Genomic DNA, 13,649 nt, shown 5'->3' on the forward strand with positions numbered 1-13,649 from the left:
GTCTCTAAGCCACTTCTGGAGGGTTATCTTATACTAGTCAGATCCCAATTTTTCAGTTGCAGGATGCTTAGTGATGGAGAGAGTTGGCTGTTCCACTCAGGGGAAGGTGTTGATTATATATACATGCATTCTTTTCTTAGAATATTTTAAGGCCGTATAACTAATTCAAACTGCTTACAGTGTGTATAGCACAGACCTAAATTTTGGGGTGGCGATGACACATTTGAACTAAACATAGTTCCTTTTTGAGTTGGGGAAAGAATAAAAAGGGAAACCAGATAGCATTGCCATACCAAAGTGGTAGGTGGAAACTTAAAGGTAGTGTGTGTGGATCAGTCCTGTCAGTAGAAACTTGGTCTCTTAGTGGTCTTTAACCATTATGGATCAGCTTTACACTCAGTGATTGCCTATCCAGAGGCAAGCAGCCAAAGTAGTGATGAGGTTCAGAGTAAGAAGAACTAGATTAAGGCTAGGAAAAAAGAAGAGACTTTAAGTATGATGGCTATTTTTAAATATTTGAAAGATTATCCTATAAAAGAGGGAACAGATTTATTTTATGAGTAGTAGTCAGTTGTTGACATGTACTGGCTTTTAGAAAGAAAGCACTTTCTAACTAAACTCTGAAAACAGATTGGGGCGCCCTGTGAGGTAGTGAAATCCTTACAGCTTGTAGTTAGAGGGGATTGAGGATATATCAAATAAAAGATTGGGTAATATAACCTGTGTGGCATCATTTAAGCCTCTGTGAATAGCAAACAAGTTAGTCTTGGCTAGACTGGATGACCTTGTGTGGGAACTAACTGATCTTTCTATATCTATGGCCAAGTTCCTTTCCAGTCAGTGTATCTGCATTTTCCAAGACAGATTTTCTTTTTGTAGCGTGGGTTTTTGTTGTTTCCATTCATAGGCATAGGTAATAAAGCATTGAATCAGAGTCAGATATTCTTACTACTGAATTACTGCTAGTGGTTATTTCTGCCATCTCGTAATTTTCTAGTGAAATTTAACCTTGATACTGAAGTGACGTCTAACCTGTATGTTGTAGGATGTGGCATCTCCGTCATCAGTGATATCTTCTTAATAAAACTTTTTATTTTTAAATTTTTTTTAAGATGTAATTATGGGGTGCCTGAGTGGCTCAGTTGGTTAAGCGTCTGCCTTTGGCTCAGGTCATGATCCCAGGGTTCTGGGATTGAGCCCTGCATTGGGCTCCCTACTCAGCAGAGAACCTGCTTCTCCCTTTTCCTCTGTCCCCTGCCTGTGCTCTCTCTTTCATGCCTCTCTCTATATACGTCAAATAAATAAAAAAAAAAAGGAAAGATGTAATTTGAGAGAGAGAGAGTGCATGTGAGCAGGGAAAGGGGCAGAGGGAGAGAGAATCCCACCTAGACTCCTAGCTGAATGGGGATCCCGACTTGGGGCTCCATCCCACAACCCTGAGATCATGACCTGAGCCAAAATCAAGAGTCAGCCTCTTAACCGACTGAGCCACCCAGGTGCCCCATAAATACATCTTAAAAAAAAAAATTCAAAAAATAAAAGTTATAATAACATTCTTTTCTGTGGGAATGAATTAAAAGGAAAAAGCATATTTAAGTTAGAGTCCCCCCTCCGGTTTTAAATAAGTCTAACTCACCCATGGCTTATAGACTACCAGGAAAAATCATTTAGTTTTTTCATTCACATTTTGACTTATGGATTGATTATTATTCTGTTGAATGAAATTTTGGAAGAGAGAAAAATCAGTCATGGAATTTTTTTTTTTTTTTTTACCTTGGAAAGGACCTAGACTGATACATAATCGTTTGGCTCTGGGGGAGATGCTTCAGCTTTGATGGGCATTATGATAAGAGGAAGGCTGAATGAGAAGGGTCTGGGCCTTTTATTCCCACTTTAAGCTAGCTACTTTTTTTATAAATGTATTTTATTGGAGTTCCAAGTTAAGATTTTATTTAATAAAAGAAGGGGTCGGTAGGCTTTTGCAACTATTTAAAAAATGAAAGAAAGGCAAACTAACTTATTCTTCTGTTCAAAGCACTCAAAATTTTACAGATAAAGAAACTGAGGCCCAGAGATAATACCTTACCTAGCTCATAGATTCTGTTATGGTATAACTAGAATCAGATCTCTAATTTCAGCCCATTCTTACAAAAAAAATTATGTTTCTCACACTTCTCTGATGATAAGAATTGCTTACAGTACTTATCAAAAATAAAGGCTGTCCTTGACATGCTAGATCAGAACCTCTGGGAAGTTTGAGAACCATTGTACTGTGCTATATAAAAACAGCTTTGGCATTGGCTTTGTGAAGGAGATTTTTTTTAAGTATTTGAAGAATTGGAAGGGGAGATGTATTTAAACATCTTTAAACCCATAGTCTGCTGAGGAGAGAGAATTTAATATTAACTTCAGTTACAAATGTTAGTGTGAAGGTCACTTTGTTGTCTAAGCCAAATAAAGAGAAACCGACCTAAATAACAAGATACTATAACTGAAAAAGCAATGTTGATCTTTTTAAAAGAGTGAAACCAGCCAGCCTCTTCTGTTAGTCAAATGATGGAGACCAATGAGTTACCTCAGTTCAGCTTTTATTTTGTTTTATTTGTATTTTTCTTTGTCTTGCAGGGACAGCACTTGTCCTAGCCAGGTTACCTTTGGATAAGATTACTGAATGCCTTAGTGAACTATGTTCTGTTCAGGTTATGGCATTGAAAAAGGTGAGTCCAATTTAAAAAGGGGTTTAGTAAGACAGAATTTACAGGTGATCTTTTATCTACCTAGACAAGCCAAAAGAATGAACTAAAAAGTTATTAAAATTAATAAATCTGTCAAGGGAGCTGCCTACATGGAATAAGTATTCTAAAATCAGTAGATTTTCACTATCAGTAATACAATTTAGAAGATATAATGGGGAAAATACCATTCAAGTTAGAAACCAAAACCATAACCTACCATGTTTCCTTCAAGAATATTGTAAAGTTGTCAACTCTTCTCAAGTTACATTTATAGTGCAATAATAGAATTTGACATAATGATTCTAAAGTTTATCTCTAATGATATTCTGGTAGAAACATTTAAGAAATTTTAGGAAAGAATAAGAAGCAACTTGTTTTATCTCTTAAAATTTATTATGAAGCCTTAGTCATTTTGAAGTGTTGTAATAAAAAAAAGCAAAAAAAAGTGTTGTAATAGAAAGTGAAATAAAGATATAGATTATATAATAATGTTACATATGATCTATATTATATAATGTATATAATGTCTTGGTCATTATAAAAGTAAATGGGAAAAAAATTAAATAATACTGTTTTCCACTCCACAGTGATCATGTCGTAAAATGTAGTAATATGCAGTCTTGGGCATGATGCAGTAAGGTGAAGGAAAGTAGTTTGACAATATGAATTTAAAAGTTTGTACTATTTGAGTTTGCACCACCCTAGAAGGAAATAAGCAGAGATTGAGAGGGAGGTTGATGTAAGGATGTATGTTGCAGTGCTTGCGGTAGGTATGTATGTGTAACAACAGGGTATTGATGCCTCTCTGTCCCTTCAGCTGTTGTCTCAGGAGCCCAGCAATGGTATATCCTCAGATCCCACTGTGTTCTTAGATCGCCTTGCAGTAATATTTAGGTAAGAAGTGAGACTGGTTCCCTGCCTTGGGTTAATGCTCAAATAAGACCATTGTGTATTGGAGAAAGCAAGTGTTGTTTTCCTAAACTTCAGGTGCCGCCTATAATCTCTTCTGTTAGGAGACTGATAAGCCCATTACCCGAAATTTTGGTGCAAAGACAAAGTCTAAGAATATGTTCTTGGCAGACCTTTGTCAAAAGATCCTCTAAAATGTAATTAAAATTTTTGGTCTCTAGATTGGTGATTATCAGACTTTAACATGCACCACAGCCATCTGGAGGGCTTATCAAAACAAATTGCTGGTCCTATCCCCAGAGTATCTGAGTCAATTGAATTTTGGGTAGGACCCAAGAATTTACATTTCTAATAAGTTCCCAGGTGATGCTGTTGCTGCTGCTTGCTATTCCAAGGACCACACTTTCAGAGCTATTGCTGTGTTTTGTAGGGATGCAAAAAAGTCATGAAGCCTTTTCATTGATCACGTGAAATTAATCCTTCTTTGAAGGATCTTTCTTTGAAGTCAAGAGGAGCCTAATGATTAAAAAAAGCACTTGAGTTTTGAGAGCTTTTTATAATTTGTCAGACCCATAGATATAACTGGAATATCAGAGTAGTTGTTATGTAAAAGCCTATGTGGAGTAAGTTAAAACTGAGGTGTGTTAGCTTATGTGTTCTTGTCAGCAGGTTTTTCTTTTTAATTTGGTGCAGTGCTTTTCTTATATAATCATGATAGCCCTGTTATATGACATTCTGAAAGCCCAACCAACAGTCCTTACTTCACAATAAATGGAAGAAAATCTGCAATAGATGGAAATCCCCCAATTTAAAGAAAATAAGATTTTTATTAAGTTGCTGTTGAGCTTATTGAAATTAAAGAATTTCTTTCTTTTAAAGAGGTTGGTAATCATACAGGATTTTTTTCCTGCTTTCTTTCAAATTAATGGATTCTAGAACTAGACAAGTAATTGGATTTGACATACTATGAGTGGGCCCATATCATGTATCACTGGATTCAGACTAGAACCATGAGAAACATCTTGGGTAGACTAGAATTCCTGAAGCTTTTGCCTTTTAATGCTGAGAGTGGAACAGTACTTGGTTTCTCATAGTGGATTTAGATAACCTGGTTTTTAATTAATATTTTTTATTAATTTAGAAGAGTCTACCTATTCTGGTTTTAAAGAGAAAAAAAAGAAAAAGATAATTGTGCTCCACAACCCATGTTAAGCCAGAGTTAGATTGAGTTCCCATGCTTTAGTGGAAGTGGCTTAAAGGTGGCAAAAAAAGGGAGAGGGGGAATGATTTAAACCATGTGCTTGTGTTTGTTTGACTGAATAGAAGGAAAAGGTGTTGAGTCATAAATAACTTTATTATTTTGGTATTCTTTATGTGGTAACAATATTACCAAGTAAGCTAGCGGGGTTCGGGGCTGTGGCTCTTCAGTTAAATTGCTCTTCTTTTACTATTTTGGGTTGTTGCCTTTCCCCAGACACACCAATCCCATTGTGGAAAATGGACAGACTCATCCGTGCCAAAAAGTCATACAGGAAGTAAGTGCTTAACGGATGCCCGTGGAACAAGGCTTTCTTCCTTTTTCCTTACAAGGCTGTGGGTAACTAAAGTGAGAAGGTATTGTCTTCTAGGTTCATAGGAAGATTGAATTTGTTGATACAATTGATACAGTTTAAATTTCAATGAATAGAAGAATTTATATTCAAATAAATATTTTTTACTTAAGATTTGATAAGAAAACAGACTGTGGGGAAATGCACTCAAAGTCCAGAGAAGTAGAGAGAGATTAACTATGTGAATCCTGGAGTTGCTAGGAGGCCTGATTAATACTAGCAGAATTTTTTTTGACAAAGCCATTTATCCCTCATTGCTTTTGTTTCCCAATCGTAAACACACTTCTCCTTTTTTCACGGAGGGTAATATGAGGATCAAAAGGCATGTTTTGAGAAGTGCTTTTCAGACTTCAGGGGGGAAACACCAAGTATCCATAAGTGACAGTATCAAATAGTGCCTTTTTATTAGCTGTGCCCTTTTGTTCAAAGAATTCCAAATCAGAACTGTCTTTAAACATCTGTTCCTCTATAATTCATACTAATTCTTTTCATCCTAAATCAGGAATTCCAAAGTTTATCTTTTAGTGAAGTTAGACATGCTCTTCTTCCTGTTCTAAAGAGTCACTGCTTCTCTTAAGAAGTGGTTGTGTTTTAGCGATGGATAGCATATTGCGTACACACGCACGCACACATGCACTCATGCACACTAGATTCAGGCTACGTGTTTTCCTATAAAGAAAGCTTTTCCCAAATTATTTGAAAACCAAATCAGATGTTACCAACTTGGGAGCATTTTTTTTTTAGCTCTTAGGTGTTCATTGTTTTCTTTCTTGTGCTCTTTGACTTTTGACTCAGATATGGCCAGTTTTATCTGAGACTCTAAATAAACACCGGGCTGATAATCGGATTGTAGAGCGTTGTTGCAGGTGCCTCCGCTTTGCTGTTCGCTGTGTAGGCAAAGGATCTGCAGCCCTGCTTCAGCCACTGGTTACACAGGTAAGTTCTTCCTGAGAGGGAAAACGTAAAGTGTACAGAATTTGAAGTAGGAGTCTTTATTTCTTTTTTAAAGATTTTATTATTTGGGAGAGGGTTGGGGGGAGCAGGAGCGGGGGGAGGGACAGAGGGAGAGGGAGAAGCAGACTCCCCGCTGAGCAGGGAGCCTGACTTGGTGCCTCTCCCAGGACCCTGAGATCATGACCTGAGCTGAAGGCAGACGCTTAACTTACTGAACCACCCAGGCGCCCCTGAAATAGGAGTCTTTAGAACAAAAACTTTGCTGATGAAATGAAACACTTTTGTATTTATTAAATTACAAACTCCAGAATATTTGAAAGAGATAAGTGGTGCCTGTGGTATGTTGTCTCTGAGGGAAACTGCCTATAATCTATTCTGTATAGTGATAGTCTAAATAGTAACACATTCCACTGTGAAATTAAGAAGAGAATCACTTTAATGCTCAGCTCTCATATACCAGCGCTAAGCATTTTTATACTAATTTTTCTTTTTAAAATGTGTCCTGTCAAATTTTGCTGTTTCTTGGCCCAAAGGAATTTTTTTCTGTCTCAACCACAGATGATCACATAAGTCTGTTACTTGTCAAGAAATGTTTGACTCTTTCATAATCACCAAGATTGATACATAATTATGATGGTGTGACTCAATGTATGAGTTCTCTAAGATCACATTCACATCAAGAACTATTCTATAAACAAAGCCTATAACTAGTAACTTAGATCACTAAGTAATTTGATGTTAACCTTACAGCAAAGCCAGGACTAGATTGAGGCAAGGCAAAGTGTCAACGTTGGCATTTGCAGGACTTGGAGTAAGTGCCTTCTTAAGTTTTGCATCCATGCATTGAGGGAAAATGCACAGCTCCAGGCTGGGCCACACCCACCCAGCCAGAAGTGACCTTTGTCTACCTGGACAGTATATCCATGGTGCAGATTTTAAGGAGGCAAACCCTCTGAGGAGCTGACCCTGACAATGAGTGCCCCCTTAAATTCTGCACCCTAGGTGCCTTTTTTTTTACATGTTAAATTTTATTTTTTAAGTAACTTCTACACTCAGCGTGGGGTTCAAACTCATAAACCTGAGATCCAGAGTCATATGTTCCACTGACTGAGCCAGCCAGTTGTTTTTTTGTTTGTTTGTTTTTATTTATTTGTCAGAGAGGGAGAGCACAAGCAGGGGGAGTGGGAAGCAGGAGAAGCACGCTCATGTTGGGCAAGGGGCCTGATGCAGGACTCGATCCCAGGACCCTGGGATCATGACCTGAGCCGAAGGCAGACGCTTAACCGACTGAGCCACCCAGGCATCCCCCCGCCTTTTTTAATAGAATTTGTACAATATATTTCTCTTCGCTTGCATATTTTACCGACAACTTAACATCCTTTTTACAGGCTGCACTCACTCAGCTTGATATAATCAAAATTCTTTCTTTCAAACAAATAAGAAAAATTCAAAATCGTAAACCCTTAAGAAAACAAATTAAAAATGTTGAAAATAAGTCACTCCTCCCATTAGGAGCAGTGTCCATTTGTACAATATATAGGGTTTGGGTTAGAATCTCTTTATGGATCAAGCACATGTTTTCACGACACCTTTATTCTTGCCAGTTTTATTAGCTCCTGCCTGGCAACTCTGCTGGTCTTGGAGGTGTCGGTTCCTTGGTGGCACCTGGGAGCCGAGGCGGGTGGGATGCAGGGTGGCCGGGCTGGTGGGGCAAGCAGGGGAGAGCAAAGGGCTCGCTCTGTGCAAAGTGGTCAGAGAGACCAGAACAGCCAGGGCAAGGACAGACAGCAGCGGGCAGAGGCCAGCGTTTATTTACAGTTCAGCTTCCTGAGGATGGAGAGCTAAGTTTGTGGTGACTGCCCCCAGAGGTGTGACCCTGCCCCGCCTGTCTCTCCTGGGCACCTCATTCTTAAGGAAGCATGCACCCTCAAGTAGGGTCATGCTAGTGCAGTATCAGTTGGCATATGCACAGCCCTGCCTCCTTTATATTATAGATTTGATTGAAGTTTATGTTTATTGTACCCTGAGGATACCATATGTTTGTACTGCATGTTTGTACTGTTTCCACCTTTGGTTATATGTCCTCTTCAGTGTAATCCATTCTGGGTCGAACATAACTTGATTTAGTGCCCCTTTGCTGTTAGAGGATACCCTCATGACTTTGATTTTTTTTTTATTCCTGCTAATTAAGTATGCGACCAACCCAGTTGAGTAGCACCTTGTATAGGAAATGTGTTCTAAAGTCAGTATATGTGAAAAAATGAAAAGTATTTTTTAAAATCCAAAAATCAGAAGTCAGCAAACTAGAACCAATGGGTTTTGGTTTTGTAAATGTAGTTTTACTAAGATCCAAAAATCAGAAGTCAGCAAACTAGAACCAATGGGTTTTGGTTTTGTAAATGTAGTTTTACTAAGAGGTTGCCATGCTTATTCATTTAAGTATTCTGTATTGGCCAGTTGTGCTATAGTGGCAAAGTTGAATAGACAGATCATATGACCAGCAAAGCCTAAAATTTTTACTATCTGGCCCTTTAAGAGAACGTTTACCAGCTCCTGACTTAAATCATTCATTATGTAGAGCACATAGTTTTGAGTATACAACACCGAATAGAGTCATAGCTCTCATCACATGCCCATTCTGTGGTATATGTTAATAATAAGAGTCAGTCACTTTGTCTTACAGCCCCCACCACACTCATTGAGTTGAATTTATATAATAAAACCAGTACATTCGGTTAAGCGTCCGACTCTGATTTCAGCTCAGGTCTTGCTCTCAGGGTCATGAGTTCAAGGCCTGTGTTTAAAAAAAAAAAAAATCAATACGTGTGTTGTGATGGCATTTTACATTTTAATTTTTGGAGGAGAATAGGGAAAAAATGCTAAACAAATCATTTAATTCAAATATGTATATTGTATTAACATTTTTATTCTCTTGAGATCCAGGTATCTTGATTAGAAACACTGTTTTTTACTTAAAAGTTTAAGTAGAGGGGTTTAGAAACAACTCAAAATTTAAACAGTGCTTTCACAGTCTCTTTCAGGATAAGGGTATTTGGTATTTTTAGCCCTGCTATAGCTATATATGCTTGCTTTTTTTTTTTCTTAATAGTTAATCTTTAATGCAAATAAGAACAACCTTTAGGTATTGGGATTTATGCTAGGATTTTGCAAATAGCTTGGATGATTGCATCTTACTGGCTTCCAGCTTGAGCTATTATACAGCTCTCTTACAACATTGTTTTGGGAAGATAAAAGGTCAAAGGCTGAAAGGACTCTAAAAAGAGTACTTGAAAATTATTGAAGAATTGAGCCCTGTGTTTCAAAAAATGTTGCCAACAAGCTTTACTATGTTGCCTTAAAGAGAAGAAACCAGTCTGTCTCTGAATTTCTTCCTCCAGACAGTTTCCTAAGTTGATACTTAGGCAGGTAAAGAATTGAACAACTGGTTTCTCCCTTGGCAGATGGTGAATGTGTACCATGTACATCAGCATTCCTGTTTCCTGTACCTTGGCAGTATCCTTGTGGATGAATACGGCATGGAAGAGGGCTGTCGGCAGGGACTACTAGACATGCTCCAGGTCTGTTTTCCCTGGGGAGTATCTTGGAGGGATTAAAGCCCTGAGCGGTTTGTTCTTCACCATGTTTTGAATTCTCTTGCTTCTCATTGTTTATCCTCCAGGCATATTGATTTCCTAATAACAGAGAGGTAGAAACTTGCTAGTTGTTCTCTGGACAGACATGCCTGGGAGAATGAGAGATTGACCATATGACTGTAAGGATCATTACAGCTATTACTGCCAAATTTATGCTCTCTAGAGATAATGGTTTTTTGAGAGGTGGAAAAGGGAACAAACGGATATAAAACAAAAGATCTCTAAGCTCAAGCATGATTCTATTTTTAGGTTCTTGCCTAGAACAACCAGTGAACTAACTCACTTATTAGCAGGGATGGTCATAGGGTAAATAGTAGGCATTGGAAAAGGCTCTTGATACACTGCTTTTTTCCCTCCTAGTCATAGGGAGGAAAATATATTAGGGAGTTAATGATGCTCCTTTTCACAAGATGTCTTGCCCTTTAAAATTGACATTTCATGGGGCACCTGGGTGGCTCAGTCAGTTAAGTGTCCGACTCTTGATTTTGGCTCAGGTCATGATCTCAGGGTTGTGAGATCGAGTCCCACATCAGGCTCTGGGCTGGGCGTGGAGCCTGCTTAAGATTATCTCTCTCCCTTTGCCCACCACCCCCACTGGCGTGCTCTCTCAGAAATAAAACCGACATACTATCCTTAAAACTTCAAAAAAAACTTCATCTACTCCTTTAGTGGACTTGACCATATCTAGTACATAAGCAGTCTTTACTTTCAGAAACTTCTAAAACTTTCTTTTTTTGAGAGAGAGAGAGAGTGAGCTGGGCAGGGAGCGTGGGAACAGGGAGAGAGAATCTTAAGCAGGCTCCATGCCTAGCATGGAGCCCGACGCGGGGCTCACTCTCATGACCCTGAGATCATGACCTGAGCTGAAATCAAGAGTTGGGCGCTTAACTGAGCCACCCAGGTGCCCCCGGAAACTTCTAAAACTTTGAGATGACATCTGTCCAGTTTCATCAACTAAAATTTATACCCTCAACCCTTTCTGAAATGTGGACTTCATATGTGAAAAGTATATCAATTGAGAAAGATTTCTCTCTTCCTTTTCTTGATCTGATTCTCATCATAGTCTTTTTCTTTTCCCACTTTGCTTCCCCCACTTTGTTCCTTTTGTATATGTTGTGATATTTAGCAAGTGTGAATGCTGTTGGATTTATATACTAGCATTTATTTAAAACCACTGTTCTGTTTTAGGCACTGTGCATCCCTACCTTTCAGCTGCTGGAACAGCAGAATGGGCTCCAGAATCACCCTGACACTGTGGATGACCTGTTCAGGCTGGCCACCAGGTCAGTCCTTCTGAAGAGCAACCCTTTCTTTTATTGCTTATCCCCATCACTGCTTCGTCTTGTCATGTAACACTTGACTGTTTGCTTCTCTATAAAATGAGGTTAGTGAAGTATAGGTAGGTTAATGATTCATAGCCCAAAGTTAAATTGTGAACCAGAATATCCCTGTAAGTGAGGAAAAGGAGTTGGATGGGAGCAGGGTAAAGCAGCTGGGTTTCTATCACAAAGGAGAGAACATGGACAAGACAAAACCAGCTTGGTAAAAACATATGACTAGAAAATCTCTAGAATCCCCTGTAGTTTTAACTTTCTGTGCTGCTCTAATGACATGATCCACTTCAGCTTTTTCCTTTAGGAAGCTTGGCATCCTTTAGATGTAATCACATCTCAGAGTAAAAAATTCTTAGGATTTTAAGGTGCCTTAGAAGGTATCTTGTTCTGCACTTCCTGGTTCTACCCCCAGCTTTCCACCCCAGTTTTTTGCTTAAAATTCCTTTTACCAGTAACACTGACTTAGATTATTGCCAAACCTTTGAATTCTTTCTTTAGTCCCTCGCTAAGGAATTTGAACCAAATCAGTTAGTGAACATAAAAGCATTTAAAAATTATGAAAAATAGATTATTATATGTAATTATATATTTAATACATATTTTATCACAAATGCAAAGTAGTATTGACTATTTCAGGATTGTATGTCAGACGTTTTTTTGGTTAGTTTTTGGACAAGTTAGAAACACCTTTGTTGTTGTTGATACGGGAGAACGTTGGGTGGACTCTCCAGTCTCTGTTTTCCCAATGTGTGTTCCTTGAAAAACTGATCCCCAGAGATGCCCTTTGCACATAAGCATTGTGAAGTAAATTTGGAAAATACTGTATCTTTTTTGTGGAGATTCTCCATGTACATTAAAGGGTCTGAGAAATCTTGTGGGACGTTGAGTGGAAAGTTTAGAGAGTTCCCATATACCAGTGCTCACCCGCCCCCACCATGGCCTACCTCACTGTCAACATCCCCCACCAGAGTGGTTCGTTTGTTGGAATTGATGAACCTATATTAATACGTCATTATCACCCAAAGTCCATAGTTTACATTAGGATTCACTCTTGGTGGTGTACCGTCTGTGGATTTGGACAAAGGTGTAATGACATGTATCTACCAATATAATATCATACAGAATAGATTTAATACTGTAAAAATCCATGTGTTCCACCTGTTCAGCCCTCCCTCACCCTCTAACTGCTAGCAACCACTGATTTTTTACTGTCTCCATCTGTAGTTTTGCCTTTTACTCTGGCTGCTTGTAGAGCCTAATCCTGTCATTTATATCTAGCCTGTCTTTCCACACCAGATTTATTCAGCGTAGCCCTGTCACCTTGCTGAGGAGCCAAGTGGTCATCCCTATCTTGCAGTGGGCCATTGCTTCCACTACCCTGGACCACCGGGATGCCAATTGCAGTGTCATGAGGTTCCTACGAGACCTTATCCATACAGGGGTAGCCAATGATGTAAGTATAAACATTGTACCTTGCTACTTTGCAGCTCATCACTTTTTACATGTCTTCCTCATTTCTTAGGGGAAAACCAGATTCTTGTTATTTGATCTATATTGGTAGGTACATACCATTCACTAACCAAAACATTAACTATTAGATTTAAGACAGCCTCTACTAAGTGCTGTAAGGTATATATAACAGTCTAAAAGTATTTCTGCTCCCATGTCATTCGAGGTTTAGTAGAAGAGCTAAACAGGTATGAATATTTAAATAACAATAGGAAGGCAGTATTTGATTGCCAGATGAGTGATAAAAGTCATGATTGCTATGAGATCAGAGGAGGGAAAACTCCTTGGTCAGAAGTGGGTTGGGATTAATTTCTGGAAGAAGAGGGACTTCAGTGGGACCATCGGATATAGGTGGAATTTGGATGGATCAGAGAAGGAAGGATAGTCTTAACTGGGGCATAAATCATAGAGAAAGTCAGGATAGTTGGGCTGGAGTAGTAAAATAGTTCACACATTTTCAAAGGTAGATTTGGCTAAATATGGATTAGAATTTAAGGTAATAGAGAACAGTGAAGAAATAAGCAACTATGTGAGTGGGCTAATTACTTAAGAAGTTTGGTCATAAAAGTAGAAAGAAAAAGAAGAAAACTAGATGTGAAAAGCAATTTATAAAAAGTTATTTCTGGGGTGCCTGGGTGGCTCAGTTGTTGAGTGCTTTCGGCTCGGGTCATGATCCCAGGGTCCTGGGATTGAGCCCACGCATCGGGCTCCCTGCTTGGCGGGAGGCTTGCTTCTCCCTCTCCCACTCCCCCTGCTTGTGTTCCCTCTCTCGCTGTCTCTCTCTCTCAGATAAATAAAATCTTTAAAAAAAAAAAAGTTATTTTTTTCAAGATATTAGAAATATATGTATATTCAAGACTAGAGAGAGGAAGAAAATAAGGTTTTTTTTGATAGAAAAGATTAGGTACCTGATAGAAGTCTTTGTTTATTCAGTTAGTTGTTTTT

The 13,649-nt window shown here is 38.6% G+C and overlaps 1 protein-coding gene across 2 annotated transcripts in view; it reads left to right on the plus strand.

The window, feature by feature from the left end:
• Positions 1-13,649, plus strand: part of TNPO3 (transportin 3) — a 78,569-nt gene that overhangs the window by 50,535 nt on the left and 14,385 nt on the right. For both annotated transcript variants that reach the window (XM_081800117.1, XM_081800118.1), the window contains 7 exons: positions 2,626-2,717; positions 3,553-3,629; positions 5,119-5,179; positions 6,050-6,190; positions 9,670-9,786; positions 11,050-11,144; positions 12,492-12,648. In XM_081800117.1, the coding sequence (XP_081656243.1) occupies positions 2,626-2,717; positions 3,553-3,629; positions 5,119-5,179; positions 6,050-6,190; positions 9,670-9,786; positions 11,050-11,144; positions 12,492-12,648 (740 nt within the window). The remainder of the gene's footprint in view (positions 1-2,625; positions 2,718-3,552; positions 3,630-5,118; positions 5,180-6,049; positions 6,191-9,669; positions 9,787-11,049; positions 11,145-12,491; positions 12,649-13,649) is intronic.

Source organism: Leptonychotes weddellii, chromosome 12 (assembly GCF_054177405.1).
Source record: "Leptonychotes weddellii isolate Sample4059 chromosome 12, ASM5417740v2, whole genome shotgun sequence".
Classification (NCBI taxonomy): domain Eukaryota; kingdom Metazoa; phylum Chordata; class Mammalia; order Carnivora; family Phocidae; genus Leptonychotes; species Leptonychotes weddellii.